This window comes from Loxodonta africana, chromosome 7 (assembly GCF_030014295.1).
Source record: "Loxodonta africana isolate mLoxAfr1 chromosome 7, mLoxAfr1.hap2, whole genome shotgun sequence".
NCBI lineage: Eukaryota > Metazoa > Chordata > Mammalia > Proboscidea > Elephantidae > Loxodonta > Loxodonta africana.
The window spans coordinates 113,057,870-113,082,952 of record NC_087348.1 but is presented as its reverse complement, the minus strand read 5'-3'; the positions used below and the strand labels follow the sequence as shown (position 1 = coordinate 113,082,952).

Genomic DNA, 25,083 nt, shown 5'->3' with positions numbered 1-25,083 from the left:
AAAGTCGAAAATAAATTTTGAGCCAAAAAACTTGTATTACATATTTTGTACTGAATATATCCTACACATATAGAAGGAAAATAAACCATAAACATGCAGGAGAAGTAAGTGGCAGAAAGGCACTCAAAGAGAAGATTTGTATCACAATCCAGCTGTCCTACTGTATCGGGAAGGCAGAAAGACTGATAGAAAAGAAATACAGGTAAAAAATACTAATAATACAGATTGTTCACTAGCTGCTGATAAATTTAAGGAAAAAAACAGGCAGGCTCTAAGAAAAAAGCCACAACCAAGCAAAAGATAAGTATACTTTTTGACTTCAACCTCTTCAGGACAGATACACTTTGAGCAATAAGGGTAGGCTTTATAGTTACCATCAGAATAGAACCTAATGGCTCAAAAAAAAAAAAAGTGTCGACATTGTGACAGGCCATGCAGTTTTGAATTAGAACTATTCCTGGCTTCACTTTCCATCTGTATTCATATTTTCCTTTTCTTATCTATCTTTCCTCCTTCAATGTGTTATCTTGAAAAAAGCTGCTTTAAATTCTTGTTTGAACAAGGTGATACACATAAAAATATACTTCAGAGAGAAATCTAAGGAAGTTCGTTGTCAGTCTGTCACATGAGGAGAAGGGGAAAAAAAGTACTATATTGGGAACATGGTTAGTATGCAATAATAGATTATATATTCGAATATTGTAACTGGTAAAATGATAATAAAACACAAAATTGTACAACTCTTTGGGTATCGCACACATTTAAAACTTAGATTACTATGGTTATTTTCTTCCTGTAAAACTGGGATCTTACCAAGAATCTATAAATGGTGAATTTTTGCTCTAACAGCTTTTTTTTTTGCCGGGGGGAGGTTAGACTTTTTGAATAGAAATAGTACAGAATAGACACGGAAAAGGACAACGAGTTTCTATTGTATTTACCTCCAGCCAGCTCCTCCAGGCTTGGCACATGAAAAGGAGACTCGACACAAGCCATTTTCTTTCTTCTTTAGGTGTAAGGTTGTACAGATAAAGCTACTGCAGGCTAATTCTCACGAGAGTCCACAGTGCACCAAACATGAACAGCTGCTGATCTGGAATTGAACACTCAGAGTTTAGTTATTAAAAGAGGACAAAAGGGCATTTAGGTTTCTGTTCATACAGAAAGGCAACCATATCTCTTAACACTTTATTCTCACAAGCAACTCTTTATTAATACTGATATTTTAAGTCATTTTAAACAGACTGGGAAGGGGAAACTCCAAACCAAGAGATCACATGTGATTCATTTTTTTTAGTCATACACAAAGATTGACATGCGATTTAATGGTTGGTGTAAGGAATACAGGTCCTGAAGCAAAAGGTACTGGCAAATATTTCTATAATAGATGATTGGTGTGTTCTACTCTACATTTGACATTTAGGTTAAAAATTCAGTTCCTTAGAGTATCACTTTTACAAAAGAAAATCTAAAGTACTAAAAGAGATGGAAACTTCTAGAAATAATCAGCTTTTGAAATTCAAATTTTTACTTTCATTTACAAATATACGTTTTATAGTAAGCAGGTTTTTGTTCAATTATTCTGATAATCTTTAACCAATTATAATTTGGTATTTTAAAAATATATGCTAAGTGCATGTAACAATAAATAGGCATACATAAAAACATACACAGCGATTAATACCTTACCTCAAGGGTTCACATGATGAGGAGGTGTACCAGCAGAGGGAGATAAAATGAAGCCAAAAAAGACTCCACAAACAACAGACGCAATATGAAGTGGGCGGGTAATTCTACACTAGGCCAGTCACGACAAGGAATAAGAAAAAAAACCCTCATGGGAGTTTCTAAGAGCACTGTTGTTCTTGTTAAAATTGTTAATAAAACACTTCATTAACTGGATTAGCCTCTGACTTTAACAAGCTTACTTAGCAAGTGAAAGGTTGGCCCCCCAACATCACTTGAAAAAAAAAAATTTTTTTTTTTAATTCCCCAAAGATTCACAGGTTTCCTAGAAACTGGGTTTCTAGTTTTGATCATTTCTGACAAGTATTTTCTATACACATAGTACTGCATACATTTAGGACTTAGTGCTTTATCATTTACCAGCTTTTATTTATGAGGATAATAAAAGCACTCAATATCTTTGTTTGCAGTAGAAATTACTCAAATGAAAATTCAAATATAATCCTAATTTTATACCCTTTACTAACTCTAGAAGGTCAGTTTTTTATTTCCCCACCCAAACAAAGTCCAACCCTGCAAGGCTACAGCCTGAATGATTGATTTAGAAATGTACAACTTCAGACAGGCCAACAGTTAGCACAGAAGGCAGTGTGGTAGTAGTACGTGTGTGTGCATGTGTGTGAGGGCAGGGGGTTGTTAGGGTTTGAGTGATGAGAGCTAGGGGGTTAGAAAGGTCTTAATATAAATTCATAAAGGCTCCAAGAGGAAAGCCTTGGAGCAGATGTAGGCAAACAATATTTACCCTCCCAATACAATTCGTTGGAGTTAATGGCCCAGAAATTGAGTTTAGAATAGGGAATAGAAATAGGAGGCAGTTGGGTAAGTCAGGTTGCAGAAAGAACACCCCAAAAGGGTAGACCAACTATGGCAACCAAGCTACCATTTACTGAGTGCAGCCTTATACCAGACATTCTCTCAAAACCTCTCACGACCATGACAGGGAGGTATTATGTTTCTCATTTCACAAAAGAGAAAATAGGTCAGAGAGGATGTATTATTTATCTAAGTTCACTAAGTTGGCAAATGGCAGAAACAGAATTCCAGGTCTAGCCCACTATAAAACCAGAACTCATGACACTGTTCCACGCTGGTTAACTGGTGAAGGACTGATACATTTCAGCTGAAAATAAGGAATAATCTGTACAGAGTTATCCTATAGCACTCAAAGTATTATCTATGTACATCTGTTTGCTTGCTCTCTTTTCCATAGTTTGTGATCTGAAGATAGGATTATGTTTCTCATATCTGTATTCCAAGTACCTAGCATACATTGGGGGCCCTGGTGGCACAGTGGTTAAGCACTTGGCTGCTAATCAAAAGACTGGCAATTCGAATCCATCAGCCACTCCTCGGAAACCCTATGAGACAGTTCCATTCTGTCCTATAGGGTCACTATGAGTTGGAATTCACTCTGCAGCAACAGGTTTGGGTTTTTTGTTTTGTTTTTTGTAGCATACAGCGGGCATTACATTCACAACACACCAGACTCATAAAGCTCTGGTACAGGGCCAGCTTCACTGGTGTGCAACTAGTGCAGTGACACAGGGCCATGCACTCAGAAAGGCACTTGGTTAAATGTTCTGCTGTCACCATCTTGAAATTTTTTTTTTTTAAATAATTTTGTCTTCGAACTTGGGTTTTGCAAATAAACTCCAAAGAGACAACAGGGTATGCACAGGAGCAGAGGAGAGCACTGCGATATGCATGCCCACCATGGGTCATTGCCACCACTTTTGCAGACAGCATTTGTGATGTCCTATAAGCAGAGAAGAGCCCTGATGGTACAGTGGTTAAGAGCTTGGCTGCTAACCAAAAGGTCTGCAGTTCAAATCCACCAGCCACTCCTTGGAAACCCTATAAGGCAGTTCTGCTCTGCCCTAGAGGCTTACTATAGTCAGAATACACTAGATTGGAAAGGGTTTGATTTTGGTTTTTATGAGCAGAGAGGATCCCTAGTTAAGTGTTCAGCTGCTAACCAAAAGGTGAGCAGTTTGAATCCACCAGCTGCTTCTCCAGAGAAAGATGTGGCTATTTGCTTTTGTAAAGATTTACATTCTTGGAAACCCTAAGGTGCAGTTCTACTCTGATAAACAGCATTGATAAGAGTTGGAATCATGGACCCAAGATGCATGGGAATTCAGTAAGCCTCAAAATCTTTGGCTTCCAGAGTGTTGGCAGAACGTGCAAGTATCAAGAACTGAAATAAAAACAGCTGAGTTAGCTTTACACAGCGTTTCTACTGTTCTAAGGTATTTCTTACTAGAACAAAACATACATTTGTATGAGCTATGAAATACAAATTTTGTGACGTTTCAGTGATTCTGCCTAAGAGTTAAATGTTATTAGATTTGTATTTAATACTGGCATTGCACAATATAAAGATAAATGATAAAATTCATGCCAACAATTTTAAATTTTTATTTTTCTTTACTTAGAATGGCATTAGACAGCAAATAAAAAACATAACAAGTCGAGAGAGACCACGGAAGGAAAAGCTTTTTCCCTGCTTTTTGAACACGGGACCCTGCATTTTCATTTTGTACTGGGCCTCATAAATTCTATAGCCGGGTATGCTCCTTGAACAGGGCAGTGAATAAGACATGCATAGACTCCGTGGGTCAAATGCAGTGGGCTGCCTACAGAATCAGACTTTCTATACCTGAAGCTGTTCGATATCTGGCGCCAAATGGGGTAAAGAGACCAGGTTACCCTTAAAGTTCTTTCTAATCCTGGGATGACGCTGACTATAAACGGAGACTAGACAACATCACTGCTTATACAAGAAAGCGGAAAATAATCAAACCGACTCATTCTTTTTTTAACTACTTTGTGGAAAAAAAATCAACTAGTTTAGCTGCTGTACCTTAAACACTCCGCAACCGGTCAAGGAACTTTTTTTTTCAGGGGAGGAGGGTGAGGGAACTGCAAAAAAAAAAAATTCCTCCGCGGGTAACTCGTGGTATATTAACCAACTCCTGGGAGGCTGACCCTTAGTTTAGAAGGAATGGTGAGGCTAACAAAACGAATCTGACGGTGTCTGGAGGGAAACTGGGTGTGCTATGGTCTAAGACTGGAGTCCAGGACAAAGGTTACACATTTCGATAACGGTCAAACCATGAACCTTTCCCAATATTTTAACACATAACAGATATTTGAAGGCAAAAGTATTATGTCAAAAACTGCCAAAAAGGGATGCTTCACATTCCTGAACAGAAACCCAAACTCATCTGCCAACCTAGAATTCTACAGCTTGGCATGTAAGAAAAACACACACCATCCGGTACCAGGCTTTAGAAAGTCAGACGACAGCAGGGCGAATGCGATACCACCGGAAACAATTCACGGTTTTTTTCCTCGCAGTTCACATCCATTCCGCTCCTTTCGCCCACAATTTGTTTTTGCCGTTTGTCAAAATATTTTTGGCTACTGCACTTACCTAACTCGGTCTAGGAAGCCTCAACTTAATCTTCACCGTTCCCTCCGACAACCCCACCTCCTGACGTCACGACCTCAGGCTCCGCCTACTTCTTATCACACCTCCCCTGGCGTTGATCTAAATGGCTCCCGGGAGTCTCATCTCCTCCCACCTCTCGCTGTCGCCCGGGTGTCCAGTTGTATCGCGAGACTTCGCCCCACTCTTAGGCGGGTCGCGCGATAGTTCTTCCCTTTCTTCCGAACGGTTGGAGAGAGGTAGGCCGTTTTCTGCGCGGTGCCGTGTTGGAGCGGGAGGCTGCTGGGTGCTAGGTACAGACTTCAGGGACACTTCCGCCGCGTCAACCCGAGGCTTCTGGCCCGAGGCCTGGGCTGAAGTGCTTACTGGCGTTTGCTTCCTACCAGTCTGGTGGGCGGGGGAGAGGCCGCTGATCTAGTTTTCCTCGGGACCACCGCGTAGTTTGGGGAAATCGAGCGCTGGAAATCAGGCCCTGAGGGTGGAGGGCTTCCCCGGGCCTAATGGCCGGACAGAGTCCCGAACAATCGCGGTTATCGCCTGTGGGCCTGTTTCGTTGGTCTGGTATGTAGCTGTTAAGATGTATGCCAAACGCCGGCATGTTTCTGACGCCAGTTTTTGGCGTGCGGTTAGGTGTTCCCGGAGGCCTAGCCGAAGGTCACCCGGTTGTGAGTGGTCGTGGGGGTGCTCTGTGTTAGATCTGGCCGAGCGCTCTAGCTTGCCACGTGGCGTCGAAGAACCGCAAAATCCCTGGATGGGAAGACAAGTACGAATGCTAGTTGAGCAGGTTCTGATAAAGTGACTTAAATTAGCTTTATTTTGGTGAGTGCTCGGTGTGTGTGTGTGTGTGTGTGTGTGTTTTAATTCCAGGTATACTGTCAGGGTCCATTGGATCCAAATTTTTTGGGTTTTGATTTGGAGCAGTTGGTACTTCATAGCTTATTAGCGGTTTTAGAATTTTGCATTTAAAAAATCTTTAAAAATTCTGTTTTGAGATTACCGCATGGGTCCGTTGGGCAGTTTCACAAGTTTCTAGATTGCAGCACTTATTGTTTCCCTAGACTTGGAACATTTTGCTGTTTTATCATGACAATTTATTGCATCGTTACGCAGTTTGTCGATTTCCAAGTACGCTGAAGACTTGTTCTTTGTTGCCATCTGAGACCCCATGTGTTCAGAGTAGAACTGTGCTCCCTGTGGTTTTCAGGCTCCTCTGGGTGGGTTTCTCCCACTATCCTTTTGGCTAGTAGAGCACTTGAGAGTTTGTCACCCAGGGACTCCTATGTGCTAAAATAATACAAAAATAGAATGATGGCATCCTGTAAGGAAGATGAGCTTAGGAAATCATTCAGTTTTTCAATTGCATTATATGTGAAGTATTGTAAAATGACAAAAACCAAATCAAACTCATTTCGAATCCAGTCGATTGTGATTCATAACAATCCTATAGGACAGTAGAACTGCCTCGTTGAGTTTCCAAGGAGCGGCTGGTGGATTCGAACTGTCAGCCTTTTGGTTAGCAGCTGAGTTATTAACGGCTGCGCCACTAGGGCTCCACAAAAGACACTAAAATCCACTGCCATGGAGCCGATTCTGACTCCTAGCGACCCAGTAGGGTTTCCTGTAAATCTCTAGGAGGCTGACTGCTATGTCTTAATTCCGCAGAGCTACTGCTGGTTTCAAACTGCCAATGTTTTGGTTAGCAGTTATCACCATAACCACTTCGCCACTAGGGCTCCTTCAGTAGTCTGTTTTAGCCTTTCATTGAAAGAAATGAAAATTCACAATTCTCAGTTTCTGTGCATGAAGACAACATGGGAACGTTTACCAAAAAAAGGTTTCATAATTACTTAATGTTAAGAGACCATAAGTGAAGTCCCAGACCAGATGTTGAAAATGGTGATGGAATCCAGGTGTAAATGGTGATGACTTTTTCCTGGTGTACTGAGGCCTATTGAACCACAGTCTACCTTCTGGCAGTTTTTCCTAGGAGTTCCTATCTATCTTGGGAAATAACCTTTTGGCTATTAATTGTATATTACTCATGGCTCCTGGTGAAATTACAGTTTTTATTGGTAATTAGAATGACGTTGGATGCTTTTGCTGGGAATGACAGTACTTTTCTGGATGGTATCTTGTACCATTGAATAGATTTGGAAAGACAGAATAGAACCTGTCAGTGCAATTTCTCATTTTTAGAGTTTGATGTGAAACTGTTTTCTAGATGAGAAGCTTTTAAAGGCCTGTTCAATCAAGTGATTGTGCCTAAATTCACAGCTAATGGTGTAAAGTACTTCAAAATTTCCGGTATTAAGATACTTGCTATCTATGTGCTGAAGTTTAGTGTTTATTCAGGGAAGCTATATCACATCTACTGAATTTATATTTTCAGAAATTTATCCCCTTAAAGCAAGGAACGGGTGATGGATAAAACAGTCTGACTTGAGGGACTTGGAGTATTTATCTAAGGAATGGATTCTCCCAGCTACACAATGACATCTGATTTAGCTACTGCTGTAGAAATTGAGGATCATAGGTAAGTCTGCATTTTTAGATCAACTGTTACTGTTTTAAACTGGAAGATCTCAGCAGTAGATTCCATTAATGTTTACTGTATTCGAATTACCAGGAAAACAAATCGTTGTAGATATTAGTAGTGGTAAGAGTTAATTTTCAGAAATTAGGAAAGATGAAAGAAAAACTTGATTTACACAGACCTTCAAAATTAGATTAAATCTATGTGATTTTATTGAGTTATTACAACTACTTTGATTCAAAAGTATCTGACTTCCTGGATAAGTTGCCTCATTTTTTTATATCAAGTAAATGGACATCAGTGGAGAATGTTGCATAAAAATCAACCCATTAAGATATTCCACATAATGTAGAATGCTGACATAAGTATATGAATTATGTGTTTAGTACTTTGTGAATTGTGGGGACTCGTCAGCATTAGTATATTCTCATCAAATACTTGTCTGGTATGTCATATACACCCCCAGTTGGGGGTCCTGGTGGTGTCGTGGCTAAAAGCTCAGGCTGCTAACCAAAAGGTAGGCAGTTTGAATCCCCAGAGTTGTGTGGGCCATTTTATGTAGGGTGGTCAGAACTCAATGGCTAGGTTACCCTGGCCCCATCCCTGCCTCTTCCATTTTTTAGTGAAATTATACTGAGCATGTATCCCTGCTTTGGTCTTTGGGAGGAGTGTCTATTTGGGATAGGTTATTAATAATCGCATTCAGTAACATGAGGATGCAATTTTTTTTTCTTTATTTCTAGTGATAACTCTGAATCTTCTGGTAGCAGCTTATTTAAAACTCAGTGTGTTCCTTCCTCACCTAAGCGGAGGCAGGAAAACCCTCTAAGGACTTTTGTTCATTCATCTGAAGGTGTTCAGGCAAGAGATTCATCAAGCGATTCCTATGTGGAACCAAGACCGTTGACTTTAAAAGCAGTTTTTGAGAGATATAAGGAAAGGAAACGTAAAAAAAAGAGAAAATATAAGCCAACAGGAAGACCAAGGGGAAGACCAAAAGGAAGGAAAAGCACTAAAAGCTCACAAATAGACAAAAAACAATTAAAAAATAAAGGATCTGCTTTCCTGTTTTTAGAATCAGAGAATGGAAGAAACCCACTTCCTTGGAAAAAAATTTTAACCTTTGAGGTGAGTCAGCGTTAAATACGTCTGTGCACATAGCTAAGGTTGTAGCTGAAAGTTTTTTTGGCCACTTTTAGAATTCTCTAAAGATATCTGGAGTATATTTTCCCTTCAGCTTTTTATGTGTTCATCCGATCTGTAGCTTTGATACTGTACTAACTACTTTTCCGCTCAAAGTATACTTATTCAGTGACCCTGGCAGTGTTAATTACAGTTGAATGAATGAACCATGACCAGTAATTATAAGTTCTTGGTAAGGGAATCCTTGCCCCCTTTTGAATATAGTCATTTGCTGAGTCATGAAAGAAAATATATTTTGAAAGACCATGTCTTAGTATATGTTTTTGATTTATAGCAAGCTGTAGCAAGAGGATTTTTCAACTACGTTGAAAAACTAAAGTATGAATACCACCTCAAGGAATCTTTGAAACAAATGAATGTTGGTGAAGATTTAGAAAAAGAAGATCTTGATAGTCGTAGATACAAATACTTAGATGATGATGGGTCCATATCTCCTATTGAAGAGTCAGTGTAAGTTGAATCGTGAAATAATTTTGGCCATGGGTTTTATGAAGTCTGTATTTAAATTTTAATGTTAATTGTTGCCTATTTTGCCATTAATTTATGTTTTAATAGTGATATGAACACAGATACAGTAGGCTATTTGGATTATTACAGTTGAGCTTTTATGACATTGGCACAAAAAGACCTTTATTTGGAATGTTACACAGAATACCACAGAGAATGTATGTCTTGAGTGGTATGGCTATTTCATGTGTACATGCAATGTCAAAAGTTCTTAAAGATCTTTTAGAGCAGAGCACAGACCAGATACTTGTAATGGGGTGAGCAACAGGTATTTATTATCTATAGAATAAACAGGACAGGGATGAGAAGAACAGGATACATCATTAGCAGCTGGGTTTCCTGAAGTTAGTCTCCCATCCACATCAAAGTACACCCCAGTTTGTGCCTTGGAAGGAGAATGCATTAAGTTCCTCTCCCCAGAATTAAATACCAGTTGGACAGCCATGTCTGTGTGCCAAGTAGCATGTACAGAGAATAGGTAGGGGATGGTTATAAAAGGGAAAGGGAAGATCATAGAAACGAAAAGCCTCCTCCAGGCAATGGGCATCATTTATTACCCCTGCTCAGGGTGTTCTAGGCTAGATTTACTGGCACCAGAGAATAGCTCTTTGCCTCTTATCCTGCTAGAGCTCTGGGTTTCTTCAGAGGGCAGTCATTTTCCCCTGTAAAACATACTTTGTCATAAGTAGCTGTTAAGTCCATTAGCCCCTAAAAAGATGGTAAGTGGCCAGTTAGCATATTTGTGCATCCAGAAGTATGTCAGAATATACATCTAATTGATTGTCATTACGTGACTAATGGTGCGTTTAACGTTTCAGGGCTGAGGATGAGGATACAACTCATCTTGGACATAGTGATGAATGTGATATCAAGTTGGTGGTAAGTGATTTATATCTTTATCCTGTTTTATTATGGGAGGGTAATTTTAAAAGGTTTAGTAATTAGTGAAGGAACTGCAAAAATATATATATATATATTGGGTACTGATGAGAACATCTAATTCTCCAAAGAAAATGTCATGATTTGCAGGAATTACTAGACTTAGTTTCAGAGTATTTGATGTAACCTATTACTGCCCTGATGACACGGTGGTTAAGAGTTAACGGCTGCTAACCAAGAGGTCAGCAGTTCAAATCTACCAGCTGCTCCTTGGAAGACCCTGTGGGTCAGTTCTACTGTCTTAAAGGGTTTCTGAGTTGGAATCAACTCAGTGGCAATGGGTTTCGTTTCTTTTTATCACCATTGTATGTCATTTCTAAAGATGTCAAGTTGTATTGTTTAATTTTGTTATGCAGGAGGACACTTATTTCATAATAAGTTGTGAATTACCAAAGAAGAGGAAGGCAAATTTAGGTGAAGAAAATAGCGAAGACACTGCATGGATTTCAGAGGCCAAAAGATTGGACAAAAAGGACAGAATGACCTGAAATAGAGATAGGAATATCAATGTCAAACAAGGTAAACATCAGGAAAAAGCAGCTTTTCATGGAAAAAAAGTAAATGTGGGCATATATGTATGCCAACAAGTTTGTAATCATTAGGAAAAATTTTTTGTATTTAAAAAAGCTAGTGAAATTATACATGTCAGAAAATTTGTGGCTTTCATAAAGAGAAATCGTCTGCTAAAAATAAATAAGGTCTGGCTGTGTTTGCTGATACTTGTTCATCTCAGGTGTTATTTCGGCATTGAAGTTTAGAGATCTTATTCAATCCTGGGGGGTGGGGAATCATAGATAAATGACTGACAACTAGCCATACGCTCCTTATGGTACCTAAGTCCTCTCAATCCCAGTTTATTCATACAAATGAATTTCAGTACCAAATGCTTAGTACCCATATACCCAAATGCTTTAAATATTTGGAAACCCTGGTGGCATAGTTAAGAGCTACAGCTGCTAACCGAAAGGTCAGCAGTTCGAATCCACCAGCTGCCCTGCAGGAGAAAGATGTAGCTGTCTGCTTCCATAAAGATTTGCAGCCTTGGAAATTCTACGGGGCAGTTCTACTCTGATAAGAGTTGGAATTTGACTCGTTAACAGTGGGTTTGGGTATACAACTTTAAACTACGATTTTCTTTAACTTGGTCACAATGATATTCCCGCATAGTCATATATCCTGCATTTCTATGACAGCACTTGTGTTTGTGTTTGTTTAATTTGTGGACAAAGACTCATTGACAGGTGCAAAAATAAATCCTCTTTTGCAACCCAGAACTCATTGTTCAGTATGAGTTTTGATACAGATAAGAAGGGACATATATAATTAAACCACTTGCCATCGAGTTCATTCCAACTTGTGGTGAACTACCCCTGTCTGTCCGTGGAACTGGGCTCCATAAGGTTTTCAGTGTCTGAATTTTGGCACGTCGCCAGGCCTTTTCTTCTGAGGCACCGCTAAGTAGACTTAAATCAGTCTGGGAGCGTGTTAACCATTTGCACCAGATGTTTAAAGTTGACGTGGGTATTGCCATTATGTCCAATTCCTGCACTGTATTGTGGACTTTATTAAAAACCATAGGTCTTAAGGGTTATCTTAGCTGTATCAATTTATTCTAATTTTAACGTTGAAGTGAAACATTGATTGCCTCTTTTTTAGGCTTTTGTCTTGAGAGCCTGATGTGTGAAGTTGAGGTATGTCTAATACTTTAGGTACTAGTTTTTTTTCTTTATTGATTAGCTTTGTCTAAATGTAGTACATTGTCAGGTAATTTAAACATACACTGGTTTCATTTTACTAGAAGACCTTTGGTTTCCTTTTATTTCTATGTATAATACTGATTTCAGGAAGTGATCAGTAAAGCTTCCTAATAAAATGGTATCGTCTTGATTTTATGAGAGCTCTAAATGAAAGAATTACAGGAAAGGGTCCTTAAAGCTCTAAGTTAGGCTCCATGTTTTTGTGAGATAGGAGCTGTAACAAGAATCAGAACCTTTAGGAGATGTAGAATAATGCGAGAAATGATTGCAAAGGTAACTTCTTTAATCTGAATAATTTAGAAGTAATTAAAATTCCTGCACTGGGCAGAGGGCACCATGGGCAAATCCTACCTTCATTGCTAACTGGTAAGGATCAGCATGAATCTCAGTTCGCACCCTCCCTCCCCTTCCCACATCTGCATCATGAGCAGCTCCATGCGTGTGGCACTGTCATCCTCAGCCACCCGACTAGGTCAGCAGATCCTGACTACCACGTCAGTAGCCCACATGACCCCCTCAACTTCAGATCAGCTGGCTCCCAAATTTGGGGTTTTCTTTACCCTTCAGGGTACCATCCATAAATTTAGGGGTCCCCAGCTCTGTAACTTGTGGCCTGCTGGCTCCCAGTGTCCTGTGAGCTCAATAATTACCTGGAGCGACTCACAGAAATCACCAAGAGTATTTATATTTAGTTTAGTTGTCTATGGGAACCTTGGTGGCGTAGTGGTTAAGTGCTACAGCTGCTAACCAAAGGGTCAGCAGTTTGAATCCACCAGGCGCTCCTTGGAAACTATGGGGCAGTTCTACTCTGTCCTATAGGGTCACTATGAGTCAGAATTGACTCAGCGGCACTGGGTTTGGTTTGGTTTTAGTTGTCTTATAACCAGAAAGAAGGGTAAGGTCTGGGATGGGTCCCAGCACAGAGCTTCCAAGTCCCTGAAGCACACATTCACTCTCCAACCTAGAAGCTCCCTCTGAGTCTCCCATGGTCTAGGGCTTATATAAGCCATGACACATGGTTTTTTTTTGTCAGTTACCTGTGAGACCTCCTTGGGGCTCAGTGAAATCCATCCCCTAAGTTGCAAAAATTAAGGTCAAAAGGACAAGGGGACTCATTGCACCATAATCACCTAACTTGTTCTATTGGTCTTGACAGTGATTTCCAATCCAATAACTGAGGAGAAAACATTTTATGTAGTTCTTGAGGCAAGAAGGCAGTTTGAATAAGTATTTCTCTGGAAATCTCAAAAGAATTCATTTTATACGTTTCCTGTGGTTCATCTACAGCAGCTACTCTGGTACTCTGTATAATTTTCCTTTTGATAATAGTAACTCTTACCTTGTGATTTCTGAGGATTGAGTTCTTCCTTGTGATTATTTTCACGGATCAGGCTAGTGCAGATCACAGTTCTTAAAATGGCTTTCCTTTGTAGATTGTTTATAAATCACAGTAGTTGAGGTCTATCCCGATGGGGCTTTTCCTATAGACCCACATCGTTGGAAACGCCTCATAGAGTAACTATGTGGTTTTGCTTTACTCACAGAACTATTTGTTGGATCTGTGGGAAGGAACTACAAGACAGAAAGCTGATGAAAGTAGGAAAGATCTCTAGTAATTTTTTTTTTTACCTTAGGTATTGCTATATCCTGCAGATGTAGTTTTCTTGGAGATTACTTTTAGGTAAGTTTTAACTGGTGAGAAGTGTCATCTTTTGGTATATTGTTACAGTTCACATGATGAATTTAACTGTTCAACTGCTGAATGATTCATACATGAACTAAACTGCATTCTGACTGAGCTGGCTAGGTACAGCTGAAAGAGGGCCTGTACCTGGGTACTGAACTTACGTCCAGGGTTTAGTTTTCACAGGAACTTGAAACACTTAAGGTGTTCTAAACCTTACACTCGGTATTGTCTCCATAGGCGTAGGATTACATTCAACTCGTTCATGGTAGAGGTAAGTGGAATATTTTAATCTATTTGGAAATGTAATGAGTCCAGATTTCTGAAAAAATAAATTCTAAGTACAACATGCCATTACCGTTGTAACTAGGAATTATTATTATAGGGATAAAATACAGAATCAAAACCTTGGCAAAAATATTGGCTACAATATTTGTATATGTAGAATGAAATAAACAAGAGGTTGCATGTTGAGGCTATCAAATGCTGAAGCCTGAGTCAATATTGAGTTAGCAGATGAAATTCTTTTTTGTGCCTTTTTCAGGTTGCAGCTTCATATCGTTTCTCCTAATACCATGCATACTTGGATATGTTTGATTCAGTTAGGGATGATGAATTGCTTTAAAGCAGTTCTGATTAATAGCACAATTGAGCAACAGTGAATTGACACCGCCAGTGTATTGTTTCTTTTAGTGATCTGACTTAATTGCTATGTAAGTTAAATATAGGAGACAAGATTAAGATTACTAGTGACAAGGTCGATAGTTTAAAATGCAGCAATATTTCCTTTTGGAATAATAATTGGGAATAAAGGTTAAATTGTGTACCTGTTAGAGGAACTTTGGGTTTTTAAGAGATGTGTGAAAGTAAGCTTATTTCTGAAAGGAGTAGCACTGGAGACTTCGGGAAGTGAGTGGGTTGTAGTTGAATCGCTGCACTGCATGGTATCTGCATTCAGCAGTTCACTCCTGCTGGGATGTTCCAAGGACAGTGCGACAGAAATTCAGTAGCTGGCATCGTTGGTTTTCTTGGCTTTGTGCATGTTAAACCTGGTATTTCTATTGGTACAGTTTATATAGTTAAATACTGCCAAGTTGGTTATAATCTTCATTAGGAACTAATTATTTTCTTTTTCTAGGATGTCTGAAATTAAGAGTAAGGCAGAATCTATGTACACGGATCCTAAAATGTAAGGCTTTATATTTCTGTTGCTTTTAGCAGTTATCCCTATTGGTAGCAACATCCATTGTATTTAAAAGTGTACTGTAATGTGCTGCGTTTGAGGAACAACTTTTATTCTGTAGCCTCATTTTTTGTGAAAATGGGCACAGTTGATCATGGTGTCCAGAAATTGTCAATGTGGCTAAATTAAGACAGGTTTTGCTTCCATCACAGTGAACTAATTGCAGTGGTGACAATGAGACCTGTCACACTTTGTCCAAGAAATGAGTGGAAACTAGATGTAACAACACAGAAACACATTGAATACTAATACTTTTTTTATTTTTCACCGAAATAATAATGTGCTTTCTATTTCTAGGGCCCTGAAGTGAATGAATAGTTTGAAGAAATTCTAGGTATGATTTTAATTTATTCCCTCATAAAGGCAATGCAAGTATCCTGTAAGATACCTTTTAGCTTCTCCTTTACAAAACTATTTAAGCATCGCAGTTCTTGAATTTATTAACCTAAAAATCCTTATAGCAGTCAAATCTCGTGGTTTATTAGCACTACTTAACAGGTAAGGAGGAAAAAGAAAGATGTTAAAATGCTACCATGTGTTTATACTCTATCAGTTACGTACGATGTTATGATGATGGGCAAAGTGTTCAACTGCTCTGACTGTGCTGAATGAAAATAGCCTTTCTGAACATCAGTCCACATTAAATGGATGTTATATTTTAAAAAATTATGAAAGCTGTCAAGTAAAATGTACCTACCTTAAACCTGCATGTTTCAAATACCTTCGAGTCATGATCAGAGAGCATTACAGATGACATCGATTCAGATATAAATGGAAGTGGGACCACTCAGCCTCTTGTTTAGTTGTTCATATATTTAGTGTCAGTTTGTTTCCAGACTAGTTGGAATCAACTGGATCAAGTTGATGAAAGTAAAGAGTTTTAGTTTTCAATACATATTGTGTACTGGGTTTCTGTTCACTTTGGAACCTAACAGGAATTTGAAATATTTTCATAGGTGACAGACTTTTGAAGTACATCAGTATGTCCATATTTAATTGGAAATTAAAGCAGCCCAACTAAAAGAAAATTCTGACAGGTAATTGTTTTTAACTTACCACACCAAATTATTTCCTAGGGTACAATGGTCATTACCAAGGCTTTTAGAATGCAGTTTCTGATTTGCTGTGGACTTGACCATAAAAAAAAACTTCCCACTAGGTTTTCTCTCTTGCTACCTTGTTAGCATTCAACCGATTGGGAACATTTTATACTCTTGTTTTATTTCCATTGCTTAGATCAGCACCAGTAGAAATATAATTTATGGCACACACTTTCTTTAAGCTTTTTCATCTGTACTCACTAAAAGAGATTTTTTTTTGTTCTTTTTTTGGGTGCTAAGTCTGAGATCTGGTGTGGATTGTGGCTTGGACAACACAGTCAGTCCAAGTAAAAAGTTCCTGATCACTGCATAGTAGTTATCTCTGGAAATCTTTGTATTGACAACAGTGGACTAACATGGGTTCTTCTAAAAAGGTATGTATACATTAGAAAAGATACAGGTCATCTCAAAGAGGGCTTGTGGAGTTGTGAGACCAGGGGCTCTTAACGCTGTGACCTAAGATGAAAGTTCTCCACAGAACGCCACAGTCACTCGGTAGTGTGCTGTTTTTTTCCTGAGGAGATACAAGATGATATGCACTGATAGTCCGTGACTGATGACGTGGGGGAAGTAAATGGATCCAAGTTTAACCAATGGTTAATTTCTTCTTCAGGGCTGTCTTGAAGATCAATCTTATTGATGCAAGCTTCCTGAGGAACTAAGGTGACCTTGATTGATGAAAGACAACATGTAAAACTCATTATATAAAATTTATTAACATTAAATAATTTTTGCCTAATGCTACACGTAATAAAAACTTTTACATTGCAGAAAGTCAGCCTGTAGCTTTGGCTCGAAGTTTCTCCAGTGTTTTCTGTGGAGAGAATAAAACTTAATTAGAAGTTGCTATTATGGTCTGTCTACCTTAGAAAAAATTGGAGGGGAGACAACTCACTTTATGAAATTCTCTTGCCCTTGCCCTATTTTGGGCATAAGCTTCTTTTCTTGCTTTCTCCTGTTTAACTTCAGCTAATTGATTATATGATCTGTAATAAATTAATATAGGATTAAGACAGAATTACGTCAGCAATCAATCAAGCATTCATATAAAGGCTAAACCTACCTTAAAGCCCTTTGGTACATGAGGGCTTGTGCAGTTCTTCTGTCTTCAGGGAGAGACACTCTACCTTTACTCACATCCTTGAGGCGACTCACGGAAGAGCCTTTGAGAGAAGAACAACTGATTGGACATACAATGCTAGATTCTCAACTGATAGAAAAACCTTCACTATCAGATTTCAACCTGACTGGGTGTGAAGATGGGTGTTTATAAGGAACATACCTGTAGAAGGTTTCTGAGCTATTTTGACTTGTGAATTTCCGGTGACACGAACTCTGTTCTTTATTTCTTTCTGTCTCTGAGTGGATCTCTTGATAAATTTTTTTTTTTCTTTTTAAAAATGCTTCTTGTAAGCTCTCTGGTATAGCTGTGAACTCTGGAAGGGTTTCTGTTTGAAAAAAAAGATCCTTGGAACTGTGCCAAATGTTTCACCTCACTTTAGCTTATAAGATGGTGGGGTTCCTACTTTCCTCCTGCTACCCAAAGAGGCAGGTAGAGCTCCCACTGACAGCCCGTCCTCCCTCCCCGCCCCCCAAGTACATGTTCAAGCCATACCTGCAGGCTGTGTTAACTTCTCCCCAGCAAGCTCTGATACAGGTGGACAATCTGTGGTTTCTGTTTCTGGTACAAGAGGCAGAAATTGACTCACCTAATGAGAAAGTCATATTTGAGTTTACCGCTTAAAATTATACATGCATAGTTTTTGTTCTTTCTCAGTACTTGATGTTACAATAACCCAAAACCTGCTTTTTTGGAAGGAGCCAAAAGCTTTGCTCTTCATTCTGGCTATATGACTTTAATCTCTGCCCTCTATTTTTCATTGAACCATTAAGATACTTGACAATTCCATTACCCCCAAGTATATAGACAATATGACCATCAAAACAAGGACTGTTTTGTGTGATGAAGTTAAACTATTCGTGTACATACTGGAGATGTGTTTTCGTATCTGCCTGTGGAACTTTATAAAGACCTAAGCACGCTCTGAAGTTTGGATCAGTGCTCAAGTCCTCAGTGGGAGAGAACACATTTAGGTGTACATTCAATTCACTGGCACAATGACAGACTGGCTCCCATTTTCACAGTACTTTGTGCTGTCCTCGCACCTTTTAGCTGCCATCATCAGCTTTAGGACTACTGAATTTTCTGGGAAGGACAGGCAGCATTAACTATTCCTGTTGAGATGTTCATTACCTCATTGGATTCACTGCTTGGCTACTATCCTTGTCAGTAAAGACACTTACCAGTTAATGGGTTCTGTAGTGACTTATCAGTATCTTAGACTGATAGAAATTCCCTTTTAAGTAGGTGTCAGAACTATTATAAATTTATTTCTGCCATAAGCAAGTTCTCCAAGTTAGGTGTAAGCTCTGGGAAAAGGCTGGTTGAATTAAAAATGTACTTTTCGCCTTTTTCTTCACATGTAAAATTGAGTTGCGGAGATTAACCCAAAAGGCATGGCTCTTGGCACAACAGTAAATGTTTAAAAATACATTGATAGTGTTCCTCTTCTGTACCAAGCAGCAAGTGAGGATGTCTTAAGCATTTCTCTAGGTTTAGTTACAGTTCTGTTAATCACTGTGCTAACCAGAGTCCTAACTAAATCAGAATTAAATCCAAGGCAGAATTCCCTTCTAAGAATTAAAAGCAGTTCATTCTCATTTGAGCCCCTGCTCAAAACTTGTATTTCCACTCTAGATAGACTAAATCAGAATCTACAGTTTAACAAGATCCCCAGGTGACACTTGTATAAATATATTTTGAGACCTGCTAGGACTGGCCCCTAACCAGCAGCACTGGGGTCACCTGGGAACTTGTTAGAATGCAGATCATCAGCAGGAGCCTGAGCCAGAACAGACCTTTCAAAGCCCTGAGTACCACCCAGGTGACAATCAGATGGTCTGCTTGGAGCGGAGTGGCGTGCAAAGAATGCGCAGGGAATGTTGAAAATCACTATTGTCTTACTCTTTGCAGTTTTATTGTAATTTGAAACACATTCAAGTTCAAAAGAAACTTCCAAAGTTACAGCACTTTATTTTCACAAACACATCAGCTCAACTCTGGATTTCCTTCTAGAGTCTTCTGCCTCTCATAGCTTTTATCTGATTCTTTGGATCAAAGTATCTCATTGGAGACTGCCAAGCATGAGTACCAACCCAAGCCTTCAACACCGACTAATATCTATACTATTTGGTACAAAATGATGCTTTCATGAGGTTGTTGGGGCAGAAAAGGGGGGGGCGGGCGGAGCCTCCTTTACTGTTTTTCCTAATTCTTCACTCTAGGTTGCTAAATAAACGAGGTATATAAATTTACCTGAAAACAGCTTTTTGCCCCGGTCTCGCTCCTTTCTTCTAGAGTTAAGTTTTCAAAATCTGTTTCAGCAATACTGATATCACTGGTGCTTACTAAAGTAAGTTCTGGCTCTTCCATTATACCATGGCCAGACTCTGTCTCCTGTGCAGCACAATTAAAAAGGAAACCATGTCAGAAAATAAAACTTGAAAATGTGAAAAATGTAACTTGGCAATTAGGCAAGATAATCAGGTAAAACAAGAACTATGTTCCATGTTTGAGTTTTGCAGGGAAAATTTTACTTTCCTAAAGAGGAATATTTACATGACAATAAATATAAACAACCCCACCAAGCTGTGAATTTTAATCTAATGGTATACCTTCACAATGTATACACGAAAAAGAAAAAAACAGTTGCTGCCATTTCAGTGGCTGATTTTTCCGAAGTAGATTGCCAGGACTTTCTTCCAAGGTGCCTCTGGTGGGCTCAAACCTCCAACCTTTTGGTTAGCAGCCAACCTCATGGCACTGCACTAAACACCTATTTCAATAATGGATTAATTCAGTGGAGTGCTATGAGGTTCAACCCGGAAAGGGTTGAATAAAGCATAGGCCAAGCCATCATTTCTCTGGGAAGCTGGAAAAGGGTATCTGAATTGGAAGGCAAGGTCTTTTGTAAAATTCTCTTAGAGGTCAGCTTTCACTTAAGAGTTTTCATTTCATTAGAGATTGCCAAAGACCACAAGCTTCAAAGTCTCAATGGAGATTGAGCTTTGTTGCTTTTCCTGAACTTTGCTTCAAAATAGTCTTTCCTATAATGAACTTTTTTTTTTTTATATAATGAACTTAAATGCTAGCAATACAACACAGATTTCACTTACCCAAACTGGAACAGAGCTCTGTACTGAAAATGACCCAGAACTTAGAAAGAGCTCTGATGGCGCTGGTTGAGATAGGCTTCTTAGGATTTCTGGAGTTTCCCTTTTAGTTGAATTCTCAAAATATTTTTCATTTTGCATGGTTAATGAATGGGGTATCTGAATTAAAGTTCCCATTTCCACTGTTCTTACACATAATTGAGAGTCAGTTTCCTCTGCATGTGGTTTTATGGCTAAAACCCCACCAGCTTCATTTTTATCATCTTTCATGAGACCTCGATTCTCTAACATTGTGTCAAGCTCTCTTTGAGATAGTCCTTCAAAGCACAGTTTTTTTTTTCTGTCTTCTGGTTGGTCTTTTATTGAGCACTCACTAGAGGCAGAATCACATGGAGTGCTATGTTGTACATTTAGCTGACTAAATACACTAACTGGATCAGATGAAATTAGCAAATTTTCTAGAGAGACTGGAAAATGAACACCTTTTTTCTTAATTTGTAATACTTCTTCAGAGGGGTGGTTCTGATTTCCCATGCCTTGTGAAGAATTTCTTGCTTCAATGCTAAAAATACTTGGTAGATCTGCATGCTGGCTCCCCTCCTGAGAAGAAAATTCTGGCAGAAGCTGGTAGAAAGATTGTTCAGATCCTGCATTAAAAAGTTTAAGAAGTCAGTTAATCATTTTTTGTTGTAATAATGGATACAGATATAGTCTTTACAACTTTGTGAGTAAATTAAAAATAATAAATCGATCTTCAGACTTATATATTAAAATGTTTATAGTAAGGTTACTCCCTGCAATTTTAGGAGTGAAAGCTGATGGAAATAAAAATTAATAGAAAGCTGAAGGACAGTCACAGTGATCTTGAAACAATTCTGTACCATGTATTTTTTCCTATTTCATAAAGACAGTTTGGCTCTTACACACTGTGGTAACCTTTTTCTCCTCTAACAACTACATGTTGATTTTACAAGAGAGACTTAGAATAAAAAGTGCATGTGTATCTCACATCTACAGATACGTTTGCACAGAAAGTTCTAGAAGGAAACTTAAGTTGTTAACTGATCACCTCAACTATGGTAGGGAAATTGAAAAGCAAGAGGCAGAACTTTTGTTTTTTATTTCAGTGTTGTAAAAAATGCAGACTGGGCCTATGTTACTTCTGTTGTTTAAATACGTAAGTACAGAGTCAAAGAGACATAACTTGTACCACTGGGGGCAGAAGATGGGTAGAAATAAACTAGGAGCTGCTAAGCACAGTTTCCAAGAGAAGTGGATGTAAAGAACCATGAAACAAAAATGTATTGGGTTTTATTTAACTTTTTCTAAGTTGTTCATACATACCCTCAGTAACATTTTCTGTCATAAAACTCTGAGCTGCAACACGTGCCGAGGTAGGGTCAAGTGGCAGGTCCAGACTCTTAAGAGAAGAATGCAGGTTCCCCCTTGGTGCTGGAAAAGAAACTGTGCTTTTGGATGATACAGTAGCATGTTGGCTTTCAGATGAAGACTCTGAGCCCTAGCAAAAAACGAGAATGGCTGAAATATTAAGATATGTATCATTATTAATTGAATCAATAATCACTATATTCCTTTGATAATATTTTTCCTTAGTTACCACCTTACTATCATAGTAACGATTTGCTTATTCAAACCCAATTCTTCCTTTTCATTCAATATGAAAGAGAATTTTTAGAAAAATATTATTTAGAAGTTTTGAACAGCTTCTGCCAGAATTTTCTTCTCAGGAGGGAAGCCAGCATACAGATTCTACCAAGTATTTTTAGCACTGAAGCAAGAAATTCTTCACAAGGCATGGAAAATCAGAACTACCCTGCTGAAGAAGTTTTATAAATTAAGAAAAAAGGTGTTCATTTTCCAGTCTCCCTAGAAAATTTGCTAAGTTCATCTAATGAAAATGTACAGCACAGCACTCCCTGTGACTCTACCTCTAGTGGGTGCTCAAATTGTGAATTAATCAAAACTAGTAGGTTTAGAACATGAGATCATTTTCCGATTAACAGGAACTAGGAATAGAGTAGCCTGGAACGTCAGGCTGTGGAAACAGGAAGATCCAGGCTTGAATCTCAGCTCCTTCACTGTGTAGGAAGAGATTTTTTAAATGTTGCAAAATCATATTTTCTGAACTATTCAAGGCAGAATTCCATTAAAGTAAACAAATGAACAAATACTCAACAAAAACTAACAATAAAAACAAGGGCGAACCCTCCAGAGATGATATCTACTAGCTGGAAATAAGGCTGATAAGACAAAATCCTAATGACGCTGTCCTCTACCTTGGTTTCACATTAGAATCACATAGGGAGCTTTAAAAAAAGAAAAAACAAAACTGGATACCCGAACATTCCCAGAGAGTCTGCTTTCACTGATGTGGGTAGTCTGGGCACTGGAATTTTAAAAAGCTTACCACGTGATTCTAATAGGCAGCCAAGACTAAGAACCCTAGTTCTAATACAAGAAAACACTTAAAACTATTCTTGGAAATTCACTGCAATGGAGAATCTACTCTACCATACCTTGTAAAAGTCTCTGCTGTCTTGAGAAATCCCAGAGAATGAGGATAACAAATCAGAGTCTAGATGTGGTTCTAAGGGTTTAAAGAGCTGATGATGCAAATTTGGAAAAGTGTGTTCCAGTTCTGGGAAGTCAGGGTGAACTGCTGGAACTTTGAAAAAAAAGATTAATTTTAAAATTTAAAATAAAGCCTTGAAAATTAGTATTAAGAAAGTATTCATAAAAGCTTTTTAGATAACTCCAACAAAATTACTTCTAATTTTTTCATTACTGGCAGATGATTTCAAATTAAGTCCTATCATGATTATTTTCAAGGTATAAAAAAATGTGGATACTCACAGTGACTGACAACTTTGACAAATAAATTTCCGTTTCCACCAACCCCCAAAAGTCTCGTGAGGTTAACTAGGAATAAGAGGTCAAATCTGACCATTGCTTTGATAGATGCTTTGTGGTTCTCACTTAGCTCACTTCAGGATCATGATTTTTTTAATGAGTGTTACCATGGCCAAAGCAATTTGTTTTATGTACATCATCTCATTTTATCTGCAACATTCCTCTTTTACAGAGTAAATCAATTGCCCACTGTCTCAAAGTTAGTAAACAGTCAAACTAGGACTGGAATCCAGGTGTGTCTGATTTCTGAGCTCTTAAATTTAATCCTGGCAGTATTCGATGGCAACAGGGGTTTTTTGTTTTTTTTTTTATTGCCTCAGCAGTTATAACTGTGCAATGGTAACGAAAAATTTGCTAATTAATCTCTTCTACGTGTTCTCTAGCCAGTCTAGTTGGCTCTAGATCCCCTTTCTCATTAAATGCTCTCACTGTTTTCTGTATAATAACTGTACTGCAGCAGGCCATAAAAACATGAAGTTCAAACAATCACCAAAACTAAAAGGGATGAAAAGTTTAAGTTGAACAGACTTAGTTTACATAAAAACATTTTTTATACTTACCCTTAAAATCTGTTTTTCCAGGCATCAAATTTGCTTCATTTATGTACTTATCTATGATCTGCTGCACGTGTGTTTGACCAGATGTTAATTCTTCTATCAAAGGCAGTGGAGATTTGTGAATGTCAGAAGAGTTCGGCCTTTGATAAATAGCTTGTATTGGAGGAATGACAGAATTTAAAAGATCTGTGTCCTCTTCCTTTCCAGTGGTAGATTCTTGTTGTCTATGATCCACCTGCTCTGCAAATGACTCTGAAAATTGAGTTGAATGGAAGTATTTCATTGCCATGGCCGGGTACTTCCTTAAAGACATATTTTGGTAGAGAGTCATGGTGATATGCCATGGGATCAGTGCAACCAAGAAATTTGCTCAGATTTCCACTGAATGGGAAAATGTGACAGCGTGAATACTTCTCAAAGTGTTGTTAGGGATCTGTGACTTCCAGCCATGTTTAGAATATGATAATGTCCAATATTTACTATTGAGATTTAAAGAGGCAATACTTCCTTTCACCAGTATCGTAACTCAATTGTTGCTGGTATTTCAATTTATTTACAAACATTCTGAATGTTATTACCTGGATCCGTAAGGCTCAAATCTGTGTTTTCACAACTTAGAAGGCTCCCAGTAGAAATAGTTACTGAAGATAATGGCTCATGAGAAATCTCTTGTGTTTCAGCCTAAAAATCAAGGGGAACATTAGAACAGGATGTAGGAAGTAATATCTAGGGAAAAAAATGTCACTTAAATTTAATAGTGAAACCCCAAATCATCACCATCAGCAATTATCAATTCTGAGCTCAGGTCAAGTGTAGACACCTTCATAGTTCCAAAGGTCAGTAGCAAACTTTTTCATCATTGCTCAGACTGATAAGCCTTTCACACACAAACACACACACATTCAACCCTATTCATGCATCAACAATTTCTCAGTTATCCACTGTCACCTTTATTAACACAGAGACACACACACACACATCAGACATACTGTATTAAATTATTTTATACGATTGCTTCCCAGAACTATAGAGATCATGCATCAGGTAGACTAGAAGGTCTTCTGATGCTCAGATTTGGCTATTTTCATCACTGATCCACTTCATGAGAGTGGATCTCAGAGAATGCAGACATTAATTTTTTTACCACTTCTCTAAACAAAAGAGAATACGAAGCCAAATAACTCTTTAAAAATTGTAGC

General features: G+C 38.4%; 3 protein-coding genes and 10 non-coding genes across 17 annotated transcripts in view; 9 read left to right on the top strand and 4 right to left on the bottom strand.

The window, feature by feature from the left end:
* C7H11orf54 (chromosome 7 C11orf54 homolog) overlaps nt 1–5,485 on the bottom strand; it is an 18,899-nt gene extending 13,414 nt beyond the window's left edge. The window contains exons 1-2 of the mRNA XM_010595389.3: nt 5,183–5,485; nt 942–1,093 (exon numbers count right to left, since the gene is read on the bottom strand). Coding sequence (XP_010593691.1) covers nt 942–996 — 55 coding nt within the window. The 5' untranslated portion in view covers nt 997–1,093; nt 5,183–5,485. The remainder of the gene's footprint in view (nt 1–941; nt 1,094–5,182) is intronic.
* TAF1D (TATA-box binding protein associated factor, RNA polymerase I subunit D) lies at nt 5,229–24,900 on the top strand. Of its 5 annotated transcripts, XR_775871.3 has the most exons (13): nt 5,229–7,730; nt 8,474–8,858; nt 9,208–9,383; nt 10,259–10,319; nt 10,736–10,898; nt 12,036–12,070; nt 13,771–13,817; nt 14,061–14,094; nt 14,959–15,009; nt 15,361–15,397; nt 16,020–16,100; nt 16,404–16,537; nt 16,777–24,900. XR_775871.3 is itself a non-coding variant. In XM_010595383.3 (5 exons), exons 1-5 carry the CDS (start codon nt 7,666–7,668, stop codon nt 10,865–10,867), a joined length of 819 nt encoding a protein of 272 aa, XP_010593685.3. In that variant the 5' UTR covers nt 5,229–7,665; the 3' UTR covers nt 10,868–11,098. The 5 variants fall into 5 exon arrangements, 1 of the variants encoding a protein (XP_010593685.3); XR_010322507.1 differs by having other exon boundaries at nt 5,229–5,436; nt 7,587–7,730; nt 12,036–15,009; XR_010322506.1 differs by having other exon boundaries at nt 13,771–15,009.
* LOC111752140 (small nucleolar RNA SNORA40) lies at nt 11,571–11,697 on the top strand. The gene has a single exon (XR_002787143.1). It is a non-coding gene; the product is annotated as a small nucleolar RNA SNORA40 (small nucleolar RNA).
* On the top strand, nt 13,590–13,721 carry LOC111752137 (small nucleolar RNA SNORA18). Its single transcript, XR_002787140.1, has one exon. It is a non-coding gene; the product is annotated as a small nucleolar RNA SNORA18 (small nucleolar RNA).
* LOC111752142 (small nucleolar RNA SNORD5) lies at nt 13,865–13,935 on the top strand. The gene has a single exon (XR_002787145.1). It is a non-coding gene; the product is annotated as a small nucleolar RNA SNORD5 (small nucleolar RNA).
* On the top strand, nt 14,754–14,892 carry LOC111752133 (small nucleolar RNA SNORA8). Its single transcript, XR_002787136.1, has one exon. It is a non-coding gene; the product is annotated as a small nucleolar RNA SNORA8 (small nucleolar RNA).
* Nucleotides 15,123–15,255, top strand: LOC111752135 (small nucleolar RNA SNORA1). The gene has a single exon (XR_002787138.1). It is a non-coding gene; the product is annotated as a small nucleolar RNA SNORA1 (small nucleolar RNA).
* LOC111752146 (small nucleolar RNA Z40) lies at nt 15,624–15,696 on the top strand. Its single transcript, XR_002787147.1, has one exon. It is a non-coding gene; the product is annotated as a small nucleolar RNA Z40 (small nucleolar RNA).
* The window catches only part of CEP295 (centrosomal protein 295), a 57,028-nt gene continuing 48,044 nt past the window's right edge, over nt 16,100–25,083 (bottom strand). The window contains 12 exon segments of the mRNA XM_010595384.3: nt 16,100–16,977; nt 17,059–17,149; nt 17,227–17,326; nt 17,446–17,551; nt 17,553–17,611; nt 17,779–17,872; nt 19,540–19,680; nt 20,400–21,043; nt 21,741–21,915; nt 22,934–23,082; nt 23,888–24,136; nt 24,463–24,565. Of these exon segments, the coding sequence (XP_010593686.2) occupies nt 16,939–16,977; nt 17,059–17,149; nt 17,227–17,326; nt 17,446–17,551; nt 17,553–17,611; nt 17,779–17,872; nt 19,540–19,680; nt 20,400–21,043; nt 21,741–21,915; nt 22,934–23,082; nt 23,888–24,136; nt 24,463–24,565 (1,950 nt within the window). The 3' untranslated portion in view covers nt 16,100–16,938.
* LOC111752136 (small nucleolar RNA SNORA32) lies at nt 16,147–16,270 on the top strand. The gene has a single exon (XR_002787139.1). It is a non-coding gene; the product is annotated as a small nucleolar RNA SNORA32 (small nucleolar RNA).
* On the top strand, nt 16,562–16,693 carry LOC111752134 (small nucleolar RNA SNORA25). The gene has a single exon (XR_002787137.1). It is a non-coding gene; the product is annotated as a small nucleolar RNA SNORA25 (small nucleolar RNA).
* Nucleotides 24,681–24,749, bottom strand: LOC111752138 (small nucleolar RNA U2-30). The gene has a single exon (XR_002787141.1). It is a non-coding gene; the product is annotated as a small nucleolar RNA U2-30 (small nucleolar RNA).
* Nucleotides 24,901–24,980, bottom strand: LOC111752139 (small nucleolar RNA U2-19). The gene has a single exon (XR_002787142.1). It is a non-coding gene; the product is annotated as a small nucleolar RNA U2-19 (small nucleolar RNA).